Source organism: Onthophagus taurus, chromosome 2, assembly GCF_036711975.1.
Source record: "Onthophagus taurus isolate NC chromosome 2, IU_Otau_3.0, whole genome shotgun sequence".
NCBI lineage: Eukaryota > Metazoa > Arthropoda > Insecta > Coleoptera > Scarabaeidae > Onthophagus > Onthophagus taurus.
The window spans coordinates 21,093,274-21,118,644 of NC_091967.1; the positions used below are offsets into that span (position 1 = coordinate 21,093,274).

General features: G+C 34.2%; 1 protein-coding gene across 5 annotated transcripts in view; it reads left to right on the forward strand.

The window, feature by feature from the left end:
• LOC111426115 (puratrophin-1-like) overlaps window positions 1–25,371 on the forward strand; it is a 170,086-nt gene that overhangs the window by 21,601 nt on the left and 123,114 nt on the right. Inside the window, exon 1 of one of the 5 annotated variants that reach the window (XM_023060509.2) lies at window positions 14,795–15,422. The exons of 3 other annotated variants lie outside the window; for them this stretch is intronic. In XM_023060509.2, the coding sequence (XP_022916277.2) occupies window positions 15,402–15,422 (21 nt within the window). In that variant the 5' untranslated portion in view covers window positions 14,795–15,401. Of the gene's footprint in view, window positions 1–14,794; window positions 15,423–15,961; window positions 15,995–25,371 lie in introns of those variants that run through there. One more of the 5 variants, XM_023060515.2, reaches the window with a different exon arrangement.

The window sequence follows — 25,371 nt, forward strand, 5'->3', positions numbered from 1 at the left end:
CTGTAACCCAATTTGTTAGATCCTCGTTTGTTAAAATAATTGTATTACTAAAACATAAGGTTGAGGTCCTCGAGATCATTGGTACCTGGATAATAAGCGGTTGTTTCATGAAAAGTTGTGATTAGAATTACCCTGCTGTAAAGTAACAATGGAAGTGTGCCAATATCACAAGAAATATTAATTTAGGTAGACCAATAAAATATTCCGTTAGACGATTCAAATTCGAATTTCGGGTACCCAATTTTTCATCACCGGATATCCGTTACACATTATTCAAAATATAAGGAGCCTTTACAACTTACAACAATTGAGTACAAATTGAGTCAACTTTCATAACATCATTTCCGTTTTATTCATGAGAATCAAGGAATTGTTTTAGAGACCTCAGAATCGGAATAAATCTCGGAATTGTCGTAAATAAATGCAAGAAAGTTCTACAATATGTAACTATAATATAATATGTGCTCAAGGCACTTCAAGGCTCATGTGAGGCACTTTAAATTGCTTCGAATTTCTTTATGATAAGTAATAAACAATTTCGTGCGATATAAAAAAATAGTATTGGCTTCGATTTGAGTTATAAATCGTTTATGAATTACAAAAGTGAAAGTTTTCTGCCTCTTAGAATCGATATCTTTATACCACACAAAATTGTTGTTAAGTATTTTGAAATAAAATATCAAACATTCAGTGTTTTGTTCATTAAAATATGCAATTATTACAAAAATTAGGTTATATAAACATTCTTCGTTTCTCATCTCCATATGAGGCTAATGGTTATAAACCTTTATTATTAGTTATCAACATCTTTGATAAATGTGTTATATGACATATATAGTTCTAAAATATTTTCCTTGCTGAAATGTTTGTAATGCCTCCAGCCATAAATAGCTATTTCTTAAGATAAATTCCAGAAGCAGATTAAATAACCAAATGATTCAATCTATGTCGTTATGGTTGGTCGTTCGACATTCACCAATAAGTCGTCAGTTGCGCGTTTCGATTAATTACAGAACTGCACCTGACCCTTAGCGGTCAACCGGTGAACCGTATTGTGTTCGTCTCGACGGCGAATGGCGCATACGATTACGACGTCGTGCGCAAACACACGTAAGGTCGCGTTCCCAGTTATTAAAATTAACGGGATTCCATGCAGATATTCCCACGTTACCTTTTAGAAGTGTGCCTGAGCCGGGCCCCCGTACTTCCTACCGATATCCTGTTGTCTAGACGTGGCTTTGAATGCGGTTCCCGAGCTCGTGCACTCGACTAGTATCTTAATTAGGTGGAACATCATTTTCAGTTAACATTTTTTAATTTCCTATCATTGTTGGTTAGTTCTTTGTTTATTCTGTGACAAAACGGATTCTTTAGACACTTTAGACAATTAATGTGAAATGTGTATTACCATGACTAGGAGAACCCTTGTGACGAGGTTCACTCTCGTTTCGCTCCTTATGAGGAGGACAAACGATGCCATTGTCATTTTTTAACTTGTAGACAACCCATTGTCCCTGGACGTTTCGATCGACGTTTCCCTCACTAACAGATCAATTAGCTCCAACCGTATCTGTCAATCCAGATTTACAAGTAACACTATGTGGAACATTCGACCTTTATCTCGTTTTTAAACTAACGATTAACCGCAATACTGGGATCTTTTTGTTGACAAAAAAAAATAATGCGGTATTTAGAGTAAGGTGAGCAAATGTTCAGATCGTTATTAAGATTAATTTCCGAACGACACGTGTTCGGAAAATAATTACGAATGTTGTAAGTGAAACAAATCAGGTTTTATCGCGCACATCCGATCTGGTTTGCGAAAAGCAAATACAACGATAAATAGAAATCGTGCGAACGCGAATCGTTCATGACAACCTAATTGCCTACAATGAGTCGGTTAGAAGATATGGGTTCGGGGTCGAGGTACCAAACAAAACCACGGGAAATCTTACTGCCATAAAGTGATCTGCTCTCTTTTGTGTGTGCACTTTCGCTTTTCCTGCTATAGGCGTAGATCACGTTTTTGTCAGTGGGTTGTAGGCGGATATAGGAATGTTGGAAATGTCGGACAGTCTTGACAATGAGTGAAATTCAATTATGTATGGTCGTGATTTTCTAATCTTATAAAAGAAATAAAACTAGCAACCGTTTATTTGTTTTCTTTTTTTTTTAATCACGAAATTATTGTTACATTTTTTGTCCAGTACGTTCTATTCCAATACATTCTAAATAAAAACCCGTTACTTTTTCACATTCAGTCGATAAAGTACCATTACTACAACCAATTCCGTTTTATCTATTCACACCGTAACCTAAATGCAAGATGTCATTGATCGACCTACATAGGCACTACAAACATTTTAAAGAGGACAGGGAAATATGTACATCAACAATATCGATTAGGCAAAAACGTTCGTCCTTCTCATAGACAAAAAGAAGAAACAATCTGATCGTAGGACGAAAACCATGTCGCAACCTAAATTTATGTAATAGTGATTCACGTTGTCGTAGGAACAAAGATTTTTTTTCGATTAACATACAAAAGTTTCGTTACCCAACGTGCGATATTCATAAAAACTGTGGGTTATAAACGAATTCGCAAAACAAATCGTAATCTTACACCGAATCATCTTAAAATACGATCGATTGTTCCATTCCATTTACGAGATACATTAAAATTCATTATTCAATGGTGAAGATATTAAAAATATGGATGAATGAATTCAGATTGAGAATGAAATTACCGCGAGACATCTATGAATCTACGGTGAAAGTTTCGAAATATAACGTTAAGTTAAAGATAATGTCTAATAGATGGCGGGGTAAGTGTTAGATTAAGTAGATTTATAAAGACGGTTCTATTTTCAATTAAAAAATAGGAAATTATATAATTTGCGGCAAAATTTCACTTTTACAGTTAGTGCTTGAGTTGTTGATTTCAAACGTGTCTTCGATTTTTTTCTATTTCTTTTATCATTATCATCTGCTTCTTCAAGTAAATACTAGCAGTAATTTACTAACAAGGAGTATAATCTCTTTCCGCTGAACTAATATTCAAGTAAGGATTAATAACGCGTCTGACAGGCGTATGTAAATAATGGCAACATGATCCCATAATTAGTGCTTTACTATATCCACTGACGTTCTTTGGACATTTTAAGCAAGAAACGGCAAATATATTGCAAAAGATTTCATAATTTAAAAAAAAAGAATATTTAAGTTTAACAAGAAGTACATTATAATGTTTAATAAAAAATTATTCTTCAGAAAGTGAACCTGAAACGGAGTCTGTTGGTTGAAGTTTAGCAGAAGATGAGCACAGCACAGCACGTTCCTGCACGTTTTTTATGTTCGTAATTTGTCATCCGTCTGAAATCCGTTTCAATTGTATAGGTTGAGCACCTACGCCTCCTTACAGGTGGAAGATCTAAATTATGTAGGTCATCAGCGATGGAACAGAACCTATTGAATCATATTTGGAGATTGCTGTTCATCCCAACTGACGTCACCTTTTGATTGAGTCAAAGCATGAACTGGAGGAATAACGTTTTTAGGCAAACTTTATCTCGTAACGAAACTAGTTGATTGGCGAGGTAAATCACTTGGAAATTAATGTCACTCACATTCAACATTGTGCCAAATATGACCATCGGTCAACGTTTATCATTTCGGCTCATGTTGTAAATAAAACACTTCTCGTCTAAACTATCGTCACCGCCCTTCTTCCCAGATTCAGGATCAATGGCGTCGTTGCCATGAACGAAAATACGAGAATTGTATTTTTCTTAACTCGTGATAATTAAGATACCAAAGCTTCAATACTGCCTTTTATGTTTTCTCCATATTGGTAAACCAATTATCTTCAACACTATAAGTTTTCCAGATATTTTTCAACGCGTCCCGTATTGGACAGTCATTTTTGTTTCCGTTCTGCTCTGGTAGTAAAATCGTCAAAACGAAGGCAACGTATCAGAGTCTTGAACCGTTTGATTCATTAATCAAAGCTATTTACAGGTAAAATTGCAGAGTTTGATTCTAGAAAGAGATTGATTCGAACTCTTCTAGTGTTATTTTCTATCGTATTATTTTAGAGTTTAGCTTTTGCAAAGACCAAAGCTGTACTTATGATCTGTGATCCATGAACATGATAAACTTATTTTTATATCGTCTCAATTGTTTAATGCCAGAGACAATAGCCAAAAGTTCTTTCTTGGATTTCCATTTTCGTATTCTTCATCAAACAGACTGTGAAGGACTAGGCGATTTTCGCAAAATCTTTAGTAAATTGTCAAAGATGATTCCAGGAATCTTCTTATTTCTCTTCTAGTTTTCGGTATCGCAAGATAGCCTAATATACAGACAATACCGATATCTACTGTAACTTAAGTAGTCCGACTGCTCAACATAAATACCTTCAAGAAGGTATCAATAAACTGGAAAAATGTTTCGCTACATGAAGAATAAAGAGAAGGTGGTTTGATAAGGCTAAAAGGAAAAAACAACCTAATAAAATCACTATTAACGATATTACAATATATAACATCTAGGAATCAGGACAAATACCTAGGAATAATTCTAGACTCTCATTTAAACAACTATAATTATTATAAGACAAACAATGCAACGAAAAATAAACAGGTACATCAGGATGACATAGTCTCACACTTAACCAGAACAAGGAAGGTGGGTAACACCAAATCAGTTCTGTGGTACAATCAAATTACCAACGATAAAAGCAGAGTACTAGTGGATAACCTGGTAATCTGTCAACCTATCAAGGGAGAACAGATGTTTCGCCTAACATACTTGTAAAGTTAAGCAACATGAACGTGACCGTAAGAATTTAAAATCGGAAAGTTCTTGTAAATTCGATAACTAGCTGAATTCATTCGATGTGCCTTTCTGCCGATGTGCCTTTCTTCGATGTAACGGCGAAAAGAAACGCAAATATTCAAGAAGTACTTACAGACGAACGAAATGTAATTTAAAAGGAGCAGACTGAATCAGATTGTGTTTAGCCCAAACAAATAATAAAGGCAATTACGAGTGCTTGAATAATACATGCTAGAATGTAATACAGAAAGATAAAGAAAGAAATCTATAATTTTTGAGATGAGGAAGTGGTTCTAAGCTACACACTGACACGAGAAATACATAAAAAAATTAGTAGTAGAAGTGTAATAGGACAGAAAGAATCGTGTGGAAGCGGATCGCTGGAGAATTTTGTACAAAATAGTTGCTTAATGTTAGTAAATTCTGGTCAAACTGCCCACTAACAAATCGATGAAACACAGCTATAATGTACAAAAACGCGAAGACAAATATTTCAACTTAAGATATTATGCACAACGAATTTTAACTGCTCTAGAATTCACATATGCTTTGCAAAATATTTTTTTCAAAGCTGAAATTTACAACTCATTGTAAATTCACGTGCTTAAATAACTGATTTAAAAGATGATTACATTGTTTTGCTGATTAGAACATCAGCAAAAATGTGTAACTTCAAATCTAAATATCTCTAAACCTTTGGAGTCTACTGCTGAATATAGGTCTTCCTCATGGCCTGCCACCTTTCCTTCTTTTGAGCTTCCTAAATCCAATTCCTAGCCACTCTTTTCAAGTAGTCGATCCAGCATGTAGATGATTTTCCTCTATTGCGCTTATAAATGCGTCTTCACTCGATCAATCTTTTTGTCCACCTATTATCCTTCATTCTGTCCATATCTAAGACCCAATTCCATTTCAGTATGTTTATTTGGTGGATAATATTTAGGAAAGTGTAGGGTTTTTGCTCCATATATGAGCAAAGGTAGTATGCATTGGTTCAATAATTTTCTTTTCTGAAAAATTGAAAAATCATTTTTGAAAATATGTTTCAGTTTTCCATAAACTGCCTACCCGAGAATGATTCTTCTATGTAACTCACAAGTCTGATTATCTCGGGATATTCGTATTTTGTATCCTAGATATACGTACCTATTTATTGACTAATTCAATATTTGGGTTTTCGATGGGTATACTTTCACTCTTAACCAGGTTTGTCACAATCTAAGTTTAATCTTGGTAAAGTTCTTCCCACACTTGAGCATACATCCGTCAATTCCATATCTTTGGCCCCGCCTTGATTGCCAGCTGTTAAGATGATGTCGTCTACAAAACGGAGTTAACTAAGTCTTTGGACAGCTCAAATGTAATGGCAATGGTCTTTGGAGCTATGTTTATTCCTTTTGCATCCTAGTCAAGATTCTTAAAAGCGTATTCCAAAACGGATATAAATATTTTGGGAGTGTACAAATAGGAGAATTAGTGGTCTGTTGTACTCCACAGTTTTCTTAATAAGGGTTTTTATACTTTACAGGCTTGTTCTTTTGGTTGGTAGAGCTTAAGTTTATTTTCTAGCCTTTGTGACATGATTTTGCTGAATAGCTTGTAAGGGCTATTAAGGAGTGTTATCGGGCTATAGCTTTCAAGTTTTGTAATGTCCTTTTTACACAGCAATATGGTGGATCATTTCGTGCCATTTATCTGATATTGTGTTTGACTGTAGGGATAGGTAAAACGTTCGTACTTTCTTCAATAAGAATTCGCTCTAGCTTTTATTGCTTCTACGACAACTTCATCCGTTCTGGATTATAGTTTGTGGCAGAACTCTTCAGCAACATGAAGATATTCTTTCTATTTGAAATAATAACCCTGTTTGTTTTTTGCTGCTATTGCTATTTCTTTTCGTTTGATTTCGTTCCAAAAAAAGATTTTTTGTACTTCAATTTTTTCATCTTTTCTGGATTTGGAAATAATATCTTTTGGCTTTCATTTAGAATCTCGGTTATACTAGAGTTTAGACTCTCCATGTTTGAATAATTTTTGTCTAGAAGTATCTTAGTAGTATGACTGGTCTTGTTCGTGGTCTTCTGCATGTGTTCTTTATCAATAAATATAAATTCTGATATAAACATAAATATAACCTTACAAAAATGAAGTGAAAGAAGAGATCTCACATTAATTAACCTCGAAAGTTGATTATATCGAATCATAATATAATAATAAAGTTTTATTCACATTATTATAAGCTTAAGTTCGACTTTATTACGAAGTGGTCGATGAAAGAATTTGGTCTGGCAATGGTTTATTGCATCTTATTGGTGATATAAAGAATTGAAAAGCAGACATACCAGTATCATCATTAATCATCAATTCATTCAATGCTGTTTATTATATTAATGAATAATTTTACGAACTCATTCATATTAATACAACCAACTGTTTATTACTCTATGATATCTCGAACTTTCTTTCGTTGCCCCAATAAACGAGTACATCGAATCAATATTGATGTAAGGTTCATCAAGTGAATGATTTTCGTACTTTGGAAAGAATAAGCTGAATAAGTTGACCCAAGAGAACAGTTTCCCATGAAAACATGCATATTTTATAATAACCCGACTCGCCTATTTTAAAATCGTTAATAAAATCAAGTTTAAATTACTTCCTGGAACACAAATTTCGTCTAAATCGCTTCTGTATACTAAATTGAACGTCGCCACAACTGTTCGATATCCGGAAAGTTAAATTATCAAATATTAAAAGAACTTGTTGTTGAATAGTTATACATACATAGTTATAAATGAAATCGTGTACATGCAACATTGGTGAAACAGTCCCTCGGAATGCTACCACACTCGTATAGATAGGTGAATAACTCAAGTAAAGCCCCATATTAATAGAGATTTGGGTCGTAGATTGCTCGAGTTCTATTTACATAATCCGCTTAAAATTTGCACATTAATTTACGAATTATACGAATTCGCAACGTTTACGTTGCCGTGATATTTCCGCCGATCACGCTCAACCGTTTTATTCAGATGAAGAAGAAATAAGACTTCTAAAGTATCGTTTTTAGTGGCCGCATAACTAAATAAAGTAAACTCGTGTGAAACAGCTTTTGAATATTTTCCCGTCGTGAATCGTGGAGAGCTCGTTGTGGAAAATTTGAACGAAACCGAACTCTGGGTGTATATCATAGCGTTAAACGCAAACATAGATTATTGTAATTAATCCGTTCAATTTACAAGGTAATAACCGAGCAAAATAATCTATCGTTGTTGGTGTGTGTGTGTATTAATAGCCGTCGATTTACTTTCACTGCAGATGACGCCGCCTCCAAACAAAACAAACTTTTAGACGATCGGGATTGCTTTTGCCGACAAAGGATTATTTTTTATTGATTTAATTAGGAATGGTGTAATTAAATGGACTTTTCTGCAGTTTCGCACACTTCTACGACTTGCGAATCGAGTTGCCGCCGCACGTCGACTTCGAGAGAAATTGACCTTTGGCCCCAGGAGATTCGATAACCTATTCTAGCCGCGATTTATTACGTGTGAACACGTGATTTTTCTTTTAACACAACATCACGGCCGACGAGGGAATTGTAAACACTCGTAGAACTCGACTTTTGTTATTGCTTTTAATAACATGTAAATACAGTGTCCTATATCTTTTAACGCATAAAATATCTTTCACTTATATGTATTACAGTAAAACCTCCATATAACGAACTTCGAAGATAACGCACCAAATATTTTTAAGTTATAGTATTAATATTATCTATTTATTACAGTAGTATATTTAAATATAAATGTTAGCGCTCATATGTTACATTCCATGTTCATAGATAAACTCGGGGTATTCCCCGAGTTATCTATACAATGTATAAATTACGGGCGGTAGTTCTAGTTTTAATTGTTATTCAGCGTTAGTATTTAGGCGTCTCTTAAGACGCCTAAATACAAATGTTTCTAGTTCTAGGTCTAGTGTTAGTTCTAGTTTTAGTTCAATAGAAATATGCAACATCCTAGCGCTATCTAATGCTAAATAGCCCTAGCAAGCACTGTCACTAGAACTAACACTACACCTAGAACTAGAAACATTCGGGTTTAGGCGTCTTAAGAGACGTATGGCTAAACCCGAATGTTTCTAGTTCTAGGTCTAGTGTTAGTTCAATAGAAATATGCAACATTCTAGTGTTGTCTCATGCTAAATAGCCCTAGCAGGCGCTGTCACTAGAACTAACACTAGACCTAGAACTAGAAACATTCGGGTTTAGCTGTACGTCTCTTAAGACGGCTAAACCGTCTTAGTTGTTACCTAGTTTTAGTTGTTATTCAGCGTTAGATTGTTATATATATTTCATATTATAATACAAATTCATTTCTACTATCGAAACAGAAACAAACAAATACATCGCTTAATCAGATTACGGACTTAAAGGAAGAGGAACTACTACAAATAGTAAAAGACCTGAAAAAAACGAGTACATTGGATATATGTATACGGATTATCAACAAAACTCTTAAAAGAAGTAATAATTTGTGTTTCTATACAACTAACAGACATTTTCAATAAATGCATCAAAGAATAAATTTTTCCAGAAGAACTAAAATACGGGAAAATTATACCAATACAGCAACCTGGAGATCCCAAATGACCTGAATAATTACCGTGCAATCTCTGTCCTACCTACAATGTCCAAAATTTTGGAAATTGTCATAAAGAAGAGCTTTCTTAATTATCTGACTTATGAAAACTTATTAACGACTTAGCAACATGGTTATCAACCCACAAACACGGCACTTCTTAATGTATTACAAGTGATCATAAGAGGTGTTGATGAACAAAAATATACTCAAATCGCCTTTTGTAACCTTATCAAGGCTTTTGATCTTGTTAATCATGACATTCTTACTAAGAAATTGAATAAATAGGGACAACAACAAACTCACTGGAGAGGTGAAATATCAGAGTGGAAGAGAGTCGAAACAGGAGTTCCGCAAGGTTCGGTTCTTGGACCGATTCTTTTTTTGATCTACATAAATGATCTGTCGGATTTTGTAGCATCGGATTCACTCTGTCTTTATGCGGACGATACTTCTTTCATAAACGTAGAAAAGGATATTGAAATACTTCAGAAAAAAAACTAGTACAACAATGGTTGACGCAGAAAAGTGGTACAACTCGAACAAATTACAATTAAATAAAACCAAAACCAAGTTACTCATGTTTTATACGAAAACCGATGATCACGTTGCAAATTAAAAGACCAAATTCCTTGACGTGGTGTTTACGGAAAGTTTGAGTTGGTCAGAGCACATATCTCAGCTTAAAAAGAAACTAGCAACTTCAATATATTGAAGTTGATGAAGCTGAATATATTGAGATATTGATATTGGCTGAATCACGAAATGTGTATTTCGCATACTTCCACTGCATGGTGGTGTATGGCATAGCAATATGGGGTGCTTGCAGTGACCTAAAAGAAGTTTTCAAATTAAAAAAGAAAGCGATAAGAACGATAGTAGGTCTAAAATAAAATCAGAGTTGTAGAGGTCATTTTAAAACTCTAAAAATACTGACATTACCATCCTCATATATACTTACGTGCCTAGACTATATACACAAAAACAGGGATTTACTAACCACAATTACAGAGTCTCACCCCTACTGCACCAGACAAGGAGATGACATCAAATTTCCATATCACAGAACAACAAAATCACAAACAAATTTCAACTATATATCTATAAAGTTATACAATGAATTATCACCCCATTTCAAAACATTGAATATGAAGAATTTTAAGAGACAGGTCAAGAATATGCTCTTAGAAAAGGATTTCTACTCCATAGACGAATATTTCGCAGCAATGAACTAAATCTAGAATTAACACTGGACCTAGAACTAGAAAATTTCTAGAAAGAACTAGAAAGTTAATTCTAGGTTTAATTGCACTGAGAGAAACGGATTATACTATGCACTAAAAATATACTATAAGGTATAATACGTTTACTACGAATAGTGACAGCGAGACGAGATTGTATTCAGTACAATAATTATAATGAATACAATACAATGAATTGCTGCACGTATAATACTTTTTCTATAATACGATTCGTACAATCTATTTCTCTCAGTGTGTTATTCTAGAACTAATACTAGACCTAGAACTAGAAACATTCGAATTTAGCCGTCTTAAGAGGCACATGATTAATTCATTCAAACAGTTTAAAGTATAAATTAAAATTCTTTCATATAACGAACTTTTGGCTATAACGACATTCCCTTCCCCGTATTAATCCATTATATCGAGGTTTTACGGTATTTCTAGTCGTAGTATTTTTTACACCATTTTCAGTAAAAACCATTAAAAGTTTCAAAGAATTTATGTTTATAAATGCACTCATTAGCTTCTCATTGTTTGAACGAATAATAAAGGTTGAACAATCTTGAATTATGTTAGTGTATTATAAACTTATCTTTGGATAGTATATGCGGGTAATGAGTTTCTAAGCAAGTATAATTAAGCATAAACTGTACTTCGTGACACTGTTAGTGACACCATTGCGTCATGTTTACTGATTAATTGTGTCTCTTTTTTGTATTGTTTCTATATGACAGTCTAATAAATAATGTTATGAGTATTGTATAATATGACCGGTTTATTGAAAATGTCAAGGTTAACAGTATTGTTCTTAGGTACTATTAATATTTTTATTACTATATTAAAATAAATTACATAAAGCATCAAAATCTGACAATTTAATTCGACGAATCACTCTTATTTAAGAGAAACAAGATAAAGTTAATTTAATTTAAATTATTTCGCGTAATTTCTGACTCAATATAAGTATAAAAAAAAAATTCTATTCAAACAACAATGGTGAAATGTAAGCCACTTTTTTTCACAACCAATATTATTGCCGGTCAAATTTGAGATCTAACGCAAGAATAAAATGACTAACGTTGATGTTGAAATCGGGTGAAAAATATGTTTCAACCTCTATTATTCTTACAAACTAACGCTTATGGGTGTCTTATGATTCCCTTTACTCCTCATCGCCCCGTTTAGTCGCGCCTTCTTGTCGCGTCAACGACAAAGACGAATAAACCGACAATAATTATTTCCACGAAAATATCTCCAGGTATAGAGTAGTTCCTCTAATTTATTTAAGGCAATCTAGATACGGTCGTAGTCGGCAACCTTTAACGACTCGCTGACCGTTCTCGCAGAGCTCCGCTTCTTTCGCAACTGATACCCGATGCATGTCAAAGGGTATTTATCAGGGCGTGCGACTGCGAGAACCGCACCTTTGTAAAATTGCAAAACAACGATCTCCGTTTCAACAACGACGAAACAGCAAGATCATTACCTTCAACAACAAAAAAGAGAACTATTTTAAAATAAATAGTTAGAGAAATAGCACGAAGTCAGCCTCCAATTAGATAAGATTTTACATGTGTAGTATTTTGATCGTAAGAAGAGAATCTCTTAACAGACTTTGATGAATAATATTTGTAAAAATTATCTCTTTTAATTACCTCTCTAAATTATCTTCTTTTCTCTTACAAGTTAAAAAGCTCTAGGGACAATATTTACACATCAAGAACTCAGCAAGCTACTCTAAGTTTTGGGTCATATCCGTTAACAGGAAGTGGTAGTTTACTTGAAACCATATTGAACTTGATTTATATAAACTTGCCGTTTAAAACGACATAAACAAATGAAATATTGCGTCGCTACGCAATTGAAATTAAAATTATGAGTAATTCAGATCGTAAATTTCACTTGAACCTTGTAACCGGAAGTAGTATTTTACCTGATCACCATTTATCATTTTTTTTATAACTGGCATTTTAAATAAGATATAAATAAAATGCATGACAATTTGTAATCATTACAGCCTTTATAATCATGAAAATATGTAGATATTAAATTTCAGTCTAATTGCGTAACCGGACGTTTATAGGTTCATAAAATTTATGTAGTGTCTGGCTCAAATTTGCTAAAATACAATCTGTGTAATTTTGTCATTGTCATATTGAATTCTGAAAACAAATAACATAGTTTTTAATTGACGCTTCTGCTATAATGTGTCGTCTAAAAGACCCTTAATATGTTGATTAATTTGAGCAATGGTTTCATCCGATGTCTTGTTAGGCCTGTTTGCATGTCTTCTTGTTATGGTGTTAACTCTTTTTTTAAGTTATTTGCAATGCCGTTAACACTCTGTTTTGATATCCCGTGAACAAAAGAAATATTAGCCATTTTAGACACATGTTTCTGCGAAGGATACATGAAACACATGTTTAGAGTTCTTTAAAGGATACGTGCATGGTGGGGTCAGGGTGACCCCGGAAATATTTGCTTGTGTTCTACTTCCAAAAATATTCAAAGTGAGGTGCTGTTCTACGTAGTATCTGGTAGTATCTAGTGGTTGTATTATGGTAAGTAAATTACGCATTTTGTTTAACATTCAAGCTCGTATGGTGACCCCACAATACCGATTACGAAACTGTTTTGTTAATTTGATTTTATACTGTTTCAGAAAAAATTGCTCATTCTCGTGATAATTCAATGAACAATATTCAATTCAATCCTAATATTGATGAATGGTCAGAAATGGCTGTTGATGAAGTTGGCAGTGATTATAGCGACATTGATGGATCACAATCTAATCCAGGTAATGTTTCAGACCACGATAGTTCATCAGAGTTAGACTATGAAAGTGATATTGAATTACATGAAGAAGTAGACGAAACAGAGAATTGTGAAAATGTTAAACAAAGAGGTGAGAATACTGTTGCAGCCGAGAATTTAACTTCTGTCAACTATTACCGGAAGAATCGGTTCAAATGGAGCTCAAAACCACCTTCATCAAAAGTACGAACACGAGCCCATAATATAATTTCACATTTACCAGGAGTCGTTGGGCCTGCAAAACGGCTTGGAAGGAATTGTTCGGAACTAGATGCCTGATCTTGCATAATAACAAATGACATTTTGGGGGAACTTATGCTAAGAACAAATCAAAAAATGTCACTTTTGTGCACATTTTAAAGTAATCTTCTCTAATTATTTTAGGATTAATTTTTGTTTATAAATTACATGAATTTAGCAAAGAAACATTTTTTCTTATTCATTGTGTATAAATTTCAGTTTAATGCATTCGAACATATAAAAATATAATTAGTTATTGCATTTATGCTTGTTTCATTTAATTTTTAAACCTTCACTACAAAAAGTTATATACAAAACACTGTACCAAGTTATATACAAAACACCATTCTCATTGCCTTCTTGCATCGCCTTCTCTTGTTTTAACACTGTGATGCATTATAAAGAAATAAAATTAAGCCTGTTAAATAAATATCGTTAATAAACTTTTTGTAAAAACAACTCGCAAAGCTACTTGCAAGTTCTAATTTTGGAAAGAGGTGCAACACCTTGTACAGCTCTCGTAATGACACCGCGTTCGGTTGTTGTTTATACATGGACGCCCGAAAATCTTGTCAATAAGAAGTTATTTAAATTAAACCGGTTATAACTTGAGATCGACTTGACATATATTAATACTTTATATCTCAATCGAACGCTTGGGTCCGGCGGATTATGGATCATGAAATAATACCTATTTAATTGGGGACTAAAAAAATTAAGAGCTAACTTTGCATCAGTATACTTATGTATGTTACATTTTCAACTATAACATTTTTTGATATAAATTTTGTTAATATTTAATCCGTTAGAACTTATGTATAATAGAGTTTTGGGATAATATTAATTAATTTTCATAACGCTGTCAAACCCAGACATCCCTTAAATATAAAGGGGGAGAGATGTTTTCGGCGCTGGCGCAGAATTTTGCGATCTGACGTCGCGACGCCTGCTCAGAACGTCGACTCGGTCGCCGCCTAGTCTACCTTAACCGTCGTTCGAAAATCACTGCCCCTCGTTGGGGTGAGTAAAAAATGTTAGGGCGATAATGTAAAATTAAGACTAAAGTTTAGTTCCTATTTTACAGTTGGTGCTGTGGTGATAAAAAACTTTATCCCGTTTTCGTTTACTATGTTTTGTTCTCGTTTTCGGTCCTTTCTCATTTTCTAGTTATTCCTTTTGGATTTTGTGTTGTGTAAATATCTTAGAAGTGAATATCGAATATGGATAGCCTGAAAATGGATAAACGCTGACGAAAGGTCTTTTAAAGTGACTAACTACGCTGGAACGTAGGGGTCAATATATCGACTAGGAACGTAGATGAAAATGTACTCAACACTGCTGACCTACTACTGTCATGTTTTGTTATGACCTGATGGAATTGACATCGATTTTTTCCAACAAATTTATAAGGTTATACAAGCAATTAAACCAATATAGATTCGGTGCAGTTGTCGTACCATGTAGATCAAATAAATAGTGAAAATAATGATTATTGTTGAAAAAATAGAAAATAAATTGTGTTCCTGTGCACGAAAAATAAGAAGTCTGAAAATTGTTACGATGTTGCCTTGACGATTATAATGGATAATGAAAACAACATTATTTACCGGATTTAGTCGATATGATACGAAGAAATAGAAAGGTAAATGCTTGATATTATTATTTTTCGGTGTGTGAAAGTATAAATTTCCTTTTGAACTATTAATACGAAATGGCGCGCTACGCTTTTCGCAATCAATCAACCGATCGACCTGCAACCACTAATTAAAAGCGAATTTGTTCCTGTATTAATTACGGTGGAGCGTATGGAAGCCCGTGGGGCAAACGGTCAGAACGGCGCGGTAGAAGAATTAAGAAAAACGACTGGGGTAATGGCCCAGCAATTACATTTCGCCCACGCAACGTTGCGGTGAAGAAAGGAACCGCGAAACGAATGATTAATATTCGTTACGGTTTTATAGAATTCGAAGGATTTCCGTTTTATTAATCCCCCACTATCAGTTCCACTATCAGTGAATTACAAAATTTATCAGTTTGCAAAACTATCATTAATCACCAAAATCTATATACCTAAAAATTACTAATTCATTGCATAAAGTGAATTTTAAATAAGAAATTTGTATACTTGATCAGTATGTTCCTTGCCTTCACAGTGTAAAGATGGGCCGCTAAATTTAAGATTATCATTGAAAATAAATGGATAATGAAGTTAATGTAAGTTATTTATTTTCACATTAATTTTTTTATATGTTTAAAGCAAGAAAAATAAAAAAGATTTTTTAATATGTAATCTTATCGTAGCGTATTTAAAAAATAACTATGTTTTATTTAGAAAGAATTGACCTTGATCTATTTTAATCCGAATTTAGACCGATTAATATCTATCGGTGTTATCATTTAAAGAAGACAAGGATAATAAACAACTCCTGAACTAATTTTTGTATTTGATATGGACATAATACATTAAACAAGAATCAACTATCTTCTCTTGAGATATATTCCCTACTATTATCCCAAAAATAATTTTGGCATTTATATTGTTGTATAGAATAAATGATAAAACATAGCAATCGGCTTGTTGCTCTGGAATATTGTACGTGGTGCACAATTGACCAACCACATTCACTCCTAATTTGGTGCTATTATAGTATTTAGTAATTATGGGTTGTCTGCCACTTCATTACTGCCACACCCTTTTTGCCATATAGGAGATTTAGGAGATAGTTTTGTTTCTTGTGTAACCGAAATGCTATTTTACCGAACCCCACGTTTTGACATCTTTTGCAGACTTAAATTGTTTGAAAAGATCATCAGGTTGCTGGCTGGAACGAATCTCTTTGTTGGTGGTATAAAAGAGCTTTGCAAAAATGTGAAGCGTTTACTATGTAGTAAAAACAATCACGCCTGCGACATGGTGGTAGTATCTCATTAATGGTAACATTTTGATCTAAGCTATATAAAACTAATATTTTACTAAGTGTCTCTAAATTGTCAATTTCACATCTTTCTTGTCGTGTAAATCGGATAACGAATCATGAATTTGGCATAACCGTTCAAAAGATCTCGAGTCCTATATCATATTTTGATAACCGTATATAACATTTCGATGACAGAGAAGCTCTTTTGTGAGGCTTATTCCTTATTAACTTAGGAATCTTCTTTAAAAAGCAGTTAAAGCAGTAAATTCTATACAATTTCGTGCACTGAACTATCGTTTATTTTCAAAACTGTACTCAGAAATGATATTCAGTTCAATGATAAAAGTTTAAATGAAATTCAGTACAAATGACATTGAACATTAAAATGTTTATTGCCAGTTATAGTAGTAGTAAGTATTATAAAATTTATAAGAATACAAAAATATAAGTACCTATACAATAACTTCAAAGATTTTGGCAAACACAAACATTTTTTCTTTTTCTACTCATACTCCATTTCTGTTTCTATATGGTAGATTTGTACTGAGCCGTTCTGCAGTTTGATTAATCTCTTCTTGAAGCGCTACAGGCACTCCTCTCGTATTGGCCTTTCTGTTATGCAGTTGATGTTTTGTAATTTCCTAGCCCAACTTTTTGAGAAAAGTTCTTCGGTTGTCGAATGTTTTGTCATTTATTCCTAAGTATTGTTTGAGCTCTTTTCATATGGTTGTAATAAGTTATTATAGTTCCGGTTTCATTTTATCTCTTTTTGGTGCATTATTTGATCAGATTACCTCACATTTAGGTATTTAGGCATTGGTACTGAGGAAGCAAAAGTGTACTTTTTCCTAAAACCGAAAATGTTGTAAGCTGTTTAGCTGTAGTGTTACGACCTGAACCCTAAATTGGGCCAGCTAACACTTTACGACATCAATATGAGGCGTAATAGTTTCACTATTAGCTATAGCGTAAATTTTTATTCCATATTTTCTGTTTGAAAACATAACCACCATAAATTCCAACTTTTCATCAAGTGTCACATTTAGACCCACGGAATAAAGGATTTTACAATTTTCCATGAAGATCTAGCAAAAAACCTTTAATAGGAGCGAATTTGACCAACTCTTTTCTGGCTAATCTACTCATTGTATATCCAAGTATTTCTACTCCATGCCCATGATGAAAACGTAATCTACTGCCAAGATAAAGAAGCGTTGTGAGTGCTTTTATTTCAGGGACAGAAGTAGAACGTGAAAATTTGGTACTTTTTTGTACCTTGTTATTCCTTCATAGACTTTTTTTAACTAAAGGAAACCTTATTTGTTGCATGTTTTCTTCAATGTTTTTTAAACAACATTTAATTTTTGCCTGATCTCACTGTTCTTTATTTTATCCATTCTGGTACGACCTGCCTCAATTACTTTATCTCAGTAGCTGAAATATTATATAATATTATTATTTTCATGATGTTGGTTAACGTCCAAGACTCATATCCGAAAATCAATACATGGCTAAATGTGACCAAGATTTTCTCTCATCCACTCTCGTCACTTCCATAACCCACATCCATTGTACTCCATATATTCAAGGATCATGTAACATTGTCTTCAATGACGTAAGAGTAGGATTTGATGGCATAACTAATCTCTATCACCGACCTTTGATCTTAGGCCCGGCTTAATTCATCCTGTGCCACGTCATGTAAGTCGCAATATTAGGATTTCACATGAGTAGCCTTACTCTGGCTACTCACCCTAGTAATGATTCGAATACATTGCAATGCGTGGTTTTAATAACTATTGACTTAACTTTTAATAACTTTTAATAACTTTTAGACTAAATTCGTTCACCGGTAGAGATACTATAAATATAAACCATAATATAAACCATTTTCATATAATCATGCAATAAAGATGTACGATTAACATGTGATAATTGTTTTTATAATTATGAGAAACTTGAAATCTATAACACACATTTAGATTACGAAAATTCAGAAATATTTTAAAATTATTGCGGTCTTTTTTAAATTTAATATCTATCAAATCATCAATCCTATATAAAATGCGAAAAGTTCAGTATCGGCCACTAAATACACATGAAAATGATTCACTAAGTAATAAGGAAGATTGATAATTTAATCAATGCATATTTGTAGTTTTAATTAACATTAAACATTAATTCGGAAGTTCAACATTGGTAATTTAATGTGTTTGTTCATTATAATAATTAGAATTTATCAATTTAACTTATTCAGAAGGGAAAGATATACTTTTCAACAATTATTGCCCAATAACATGTTCGTTACCTTATTGAACAAAGATACACTTTTATGAATCTATTACAATTAATTCAATAAATTTCAAACAATTTTCTGTCAAAATATATGTTCAGTCTCGTTGCTATTTTCTATCTTCTTTCGTATTTCAAGATTATCAACTTATTTCTGTTATTTGTTACCAGATACAGAATTATGTCTTGAAACAAAGTATCAAAGAATGTATTTCATAGTGTTTAACATTTATCGTTAAAGTTTTTACAACACTATGATATTTTCTTCTTTGAACCCTTTCGCGCCTGTTGGTACGCATATGTCCCATTGAATTTTGAAAAATTCTGGAAGGTCGGTGGGTATGCCGATTTACAATGAATCAATATATTCGGGAGTTGTCGGGATATCATATGATCATTTACTATCGTTTCTTCTTGTTTTGTACAGTGTGCAATGCAGAATTGTATTGAACTTTTTGTTATTTTGAACTAAAACGTAAGTACTAAAGAACTGAAAAATATCTGCATGTTTTCAAACGACCAAAAAATTACAACGATCATGGTGAAGATCAAGGTTCATCAAATAGCTCTTCAAATTTCTCTTCCGATGCAGATGAAGAGCCCCAACCAAATAATTTTGGATTGGATTATTTATGTTACGCTCAGGCAGTACAATCTGGTATCGAGCATTAATCACTGATAGTGATCCCGCCAAATCTGACGGCATTGATAGCACAGTATCAGTGCTTATAATGTCTTCCGTAGCCCATTGGTGGGACATGTCGGGACAGTTTTGAGCATATTGCTTAAATCTGTAAATGGTTGTTCTATCCACTTTCTCTATATGTAAATTCGGAGGAGATAGGCCTAGCAGAACCCTTATAGACCTTAATAGACCCTTAAAATGCTATATTGACTTCATTTATTGAAACCTTGAAACCTGATATGGGCGACAAAAACAAAATCGGCGCTAAAGGGTTAAAAGATTGTATGCAGTGAAGAATTTTATTGTTGATTGGTTTGTTATTGTCGTTGCACGGCTACAATTTTTAATAGTTAAACTATACAACACTCTCTTCTAGCCTTACCGGCAGGTGTCCTCTTGAAACCTATACCCCTTTTTGAACACAATAGATTTCAAAGCTCGAACACGCAACAATAACATAAATTACCTATTGTAAAAACGTTGAAATACATTCAATCATTCATCTGACTGGTTATAAATCGTCAAACCACAAGCGTGCGTCACTTTGTTTATTTTTACTCTAACTTTAAATTGAACACCTTCGCTTCTTAAATAGGAAACGCCCGTTTCCTATCCCCTCAAATTTGCGATAGAAACGTTGTGTATTCAAATGGTACAAGCAAGTGGCTATCTGACTTTCTCCGCGGACAATAAAGCCAAAATGAGCGAGTGGACGTATTGTACGTGTACGGTGAGGCCCTTTTGAGAGCGGCTGTTGTAAACAAAGCGGCGTATTCTCGAACGGCGCTCGGCGTCGTCACGTTTACCAGCGTCGCGCGTCTTGAACCCCGTCCTTTACGCCCTCGCACGCTCGTAAAATAAACAAGCCGAACGGTTGGACGCGAAGTGGACACAATGAACGCGTTTGTCGGAATTATTTCCACTGTTTACGGTCAATCTTTACATTCCCACGGCGCCGCCGTCGGTCGGTCGGCTCGTTTAGCGACCGCACATTCGTGATCGAAACGAGGTCACTAATGTGAACTTTATAATACTGCAATAAATATCGTTTCTATTCTTCAAATGAAAAACAAGCAATTTTTTCATCGAAAAAGTTGTAGTGCTGATTTAAAATCTATTTACTAAAAGTAACTATGTATTTCAAGTTTCTCTTCTGCCCTAGCTTTAATTGAGAAAAGTAAACGTCGTCATTGAATTTTTATCGTATCATTCGATACGGTTTTAATTACGCCCCCGTCATCTCGAACTTCTAAGCGGAGATTAATGTAGAAAGCACGCCGCCTCGAGATTTTACGATGGGAACTTTCAATTTCGCACCTTTTCTTTTCCATTTGCGGGCGTCGTTAATTTTCGTTTCGTTCGGAATCTCGGAGTTTTCTGCCGTTTGTTTAGCGCGATCGTCCCGATCAGGAGAAACCTTCGGAAGAAGAGAAGAAGTGGACCACCACGGATCGGGTCATAGTAGGTTACGATAGCTTACGGTGTTGCCCTCTATGGCCCTCATGGCTGAGTCCTTCTGGCGCTTTCCTTTTCGATCTGCAAACCAGATCACGTTCGGTTTCTGTTTCTGTCGTGGTCCGAACAAAAGCGTCGTCATTAACTGCGCGAAAGAAATTTATTCGTGTTTCGGTTATAACCTGGGCGAGTTTAAATAGTCGTAAATATTTGTTTAAGGTATAGTGAATAACGGCAGTTAATTAGCTTAATAGCCTTCGATTCAAAGAGATTTTACTCGACTCTATCTGTATTTATTATGAACGTGTTCGAGATACTACTAGAAATGGCAAATATCAATTTTTCATCGCCTGCTGATAATTGGTACTTGCCGATCTTGTTTTCTCGTATCTCGAGACCTGATCGACGACATAGTTTATGAAGCGGTAGACGCGTAACGACAGAAAAACACGCACGTGGTAATTAAAAGCTTCGTCCCGCGCGTATAACACGTCGCAAGCCGAGGAAACAAGTCGTAACTTGACCATTAGGTCCGCTAATGTTTTCTAATATTACGCTGACCATTGAATAAATATCGTTGCTGCGACATTAGCATAACTTTCCATGCAACGAATCGCGACTAATTGCATGTTACTAAAAACTCTATACCTTCAGGCGATGTTACAAATTATTTTTCTTTAAAGCTATTTCTTCCTCTTCTCGAATAGACAACAATCAGAGCGGGTGGATGCCATCGGCTGTTTGATACCGAACGATTTTCTCCGTACTAAAAAAAGTTACCAGGAAGTCACGATAGGGACGAATCGGAATCGAAGATGTAACCGCACGGAAGAGGTTTACAACTTTTGCGTAATTAAAGAGTTCAGTGCGACCGCTGTGATTAATTCAACGCTAGCCTGAAGCCAATAACGACTTGATCTACGCGAGAACGCGCAATCTATACGCACTAATCTTTCTGACAGCCCGAGGCCGGGGACTGAAAACTTAAAGATAAATATCCACTAATTTTCAAGGTTGCGTAGGCCGCTCGCTTTTAATCGTTTAATCATTCACCATTGAAAAAGATAAAAATTACACTGGTCTACAGTGGTTTTGTTGCCCTAGATATAAGATTGATTTTGGATATATTTATGCTCACAATTCATGAAACTATCAGTGATTTTGTAAGATTTTCTCTAATTTTTTTTTAAATCTTTATTTTCATTTTATATTACAAAAATAGGAAAACAAAAGGAAAACAAGTTTTGTTTTGAAAAATTAGGACACATCGAAGTAAATAGAGAGGAAAATGTCGAAAACATATGTTATATTTCCATAAAACACCTTTTATGAGCTTTTCTTTTATAATTTTTCAGGGGACAATCTCTTTTTAAAGACCAGCAGTAATCTGCCATCATGTGACAATCCCATCGACCCTGATACCTTTCCTCCATCACTTTTAGATCCTGGTGGAACCCTCACTATAATTTCCTAAATTATCCGGAAATTTATCCAGATGATTGCGGAGATAGTGTAACTTGATGATTTGCTCCTAGAGTCTGAAAGTTTGTCAGCATATTTTGTACAATTTCTTCATAATATAGTGCTTTATGGTTACCTAGGAAATTTTCGACTGCCAACACAAAACTTTTCCAAGCTTTACTTTCCGGAACAGTCATAACTTTAATAAAATTTGTGTCTTTCATCAATTGCCGTATTTGAGGACCATCAAATATTCCACATTTCAACTTTTCCATACTAAGCTTCGGAAATTTTCTACAAATGTAATTAAAACAATCTCCTTCCTTGTCCAACGCTTTTACAAATTGCTTTATCATTCCTAACTTAATATGTAATGGTGGAACTATAGTTTTGTCTCTGCTCACCAACGGCTCCCTTATTACATTGGCTTTATCGACAGTTAAAGAATTTCTTGCAAGCCAAACATCTTGTTCCCAATGAAATTGCATTGCTCTACTGTCCCACATACAAATGAAGCAAGGATATTTCGTGTATCCACTTTGTTGACCAAGTAAAAAATTAACCATTTTCAAATCCACACAGATCGGCCATTGATGCTCCGAGTAATTAATTTTTTATAAAACTAATTTTACATTTTCATATTCTTCTTTGAGTTTGTTGAATGGGCAATTGGAATTGATGCAAATTTATTTCCATTGTGGAGTAAGACGCATTTTAAACTTCTTTTACAACTGTAAATAAAAAGGCGCCATTCAGTAGGTTTGTATTCTTTTAAACCCATGTCTAGAAGTGGCTTCGATACCATTACAGTACACCAGTCCTTCATTTTCACTAAAAACTTGTAATAACTCGCGTTCTGTATGTTGTAATTGTTACTGTTGGAGCCAATTTTTTTTTCTTTCAATCTTGAGGCTAATAGTTCTGATCCTTGTTTTGATAAATTGGGATCACGTATTAAATCACTGAGTTTATTTTGAGAAAATAACTTCGGCATAGATGTTTCACCCTTCCATCCACTTCCACTGATAGACTGTCCCGATTTCTGTGAATTTGGCAATATCATTGTTTCTGAGGGCATGCGAATTACTTTTGAAACGTAAATAGGCCGAGGGAGGTTTTGACTGTGTAGAACAGGACATTTTGTAGACTGTAAGTCTCCTCGACAAAATCTGTGATATTTCTTTTTTGTTTTTTTGTTATGTAAACACCGCAAATAAATCACTACTATATTTACACTTTCTTCGTGACGAACTCATGTTTTAAAAGACAAGACAAATATATTAGAATGGACATTTAGTAATTGAAACAAAATATTAACACATGACAACTTATCCAGATTCACGTGTAAATACTTCAATATTGTCAAATAACTGTGAACTCAGCTGTTCTTCGGAGCAAGGAGTCTGAGAGTGGGAAAAAGTTGCGCAGAAAATCATGACTGGAAAAATCAGTACTTTCATGAATATATTCGTAATCTGGGCACTTGAAAACATAAAAATTTGCAAAGCTATCTAGGGCAATTTTTTTAACAATCAACTTTAAGAAATAAAGCTCAAAAACATCTTTCAATATTGATTTATTTTTAGTGACATCGCCGAAATCGTGTCTTTAAAGCATTTTCGTGACTAGTCGAATAGAAGAGGGAGAGGTAAATTTGCCGTTTCCCATTACTAGGGTGAATTTCCGGTACGTTGAACTCGAACGCAAAAGCAAACAAACCCTCTGTTCCTCTGTTTGAGTTCAATTTATCTTGAGACGAGTGATCATTTCCTCTTTCTCATACAACTACCTTTGACATCCCCTCCTACAGAGAAGATTGACTAAGAAGAATCTACGTTAATTAAAGCTTATTCAAATAAGACCCCACTTTTTGGATTTAAATTTCTACTATTAACCAATTTAACCAATTATTTTAATGAATCTAGTAAAATTGTCAAGAAAATTTCTTGTCTACAAATACGTTTTGCGTGCGATGTAAATCAACCGCGATTGTGGTAAAACGATTGTGGAATCGGACGTGCACAAGTTGCTTTCCCAATTATTTCCATAAAACAAACCAACACTGGTAGCTGGCCTCGCGCGAAAACCGCTAAATTGCGCTGTGACGTCGACCGGTCTTAAATTTATTCAGCCACTGTTTGAGATAAACGAAGCGCGGAGCAATAGAGACATTCCCAACCAATTAGAGTATTACCACGCACCAGCCTAACGTTTCCCGACTCGATTACTTCACTCGGTACCATTTTTCGTTGTGTGGGGACGTCGCGTTCCACCGGGATTCCGGATAATTGACTGGTCTTTGGCACGCACCAATATCACAAACATACACTTTCATTCTTGAAAGATATTCAAGAAAATAGGTCATTAGAAATTTTTTTTTATCGACGGTGACACAACAATACAGTCTTACAAGTATATATTAAAATACTATTTTTTAATATTAATCAAATCAGTTTTATTGTTGAAGATTGTGAAATTCTTAACGTGACACGATCTCTTAACATTAATGATAAACTCTTAGTAAATATGTGGCGCCTTATTACATATATGCTTACTAATATAAAAAACCTCTGACAACTCATTTTAAATATGAGCTTTCTTTCTATACCACAATATCAATCACAATCAAATCACAAGCGATGCCAAGCGGGGACAATTATATACAAATACATACAATACAAATGCGATTGTGAAATATCTAAATTATTATACGTATTTTAATATTTCCACAATTATTGCACTATAGGTTTTGAAGTTCCATTTAATCTTTGAAAAGTTTC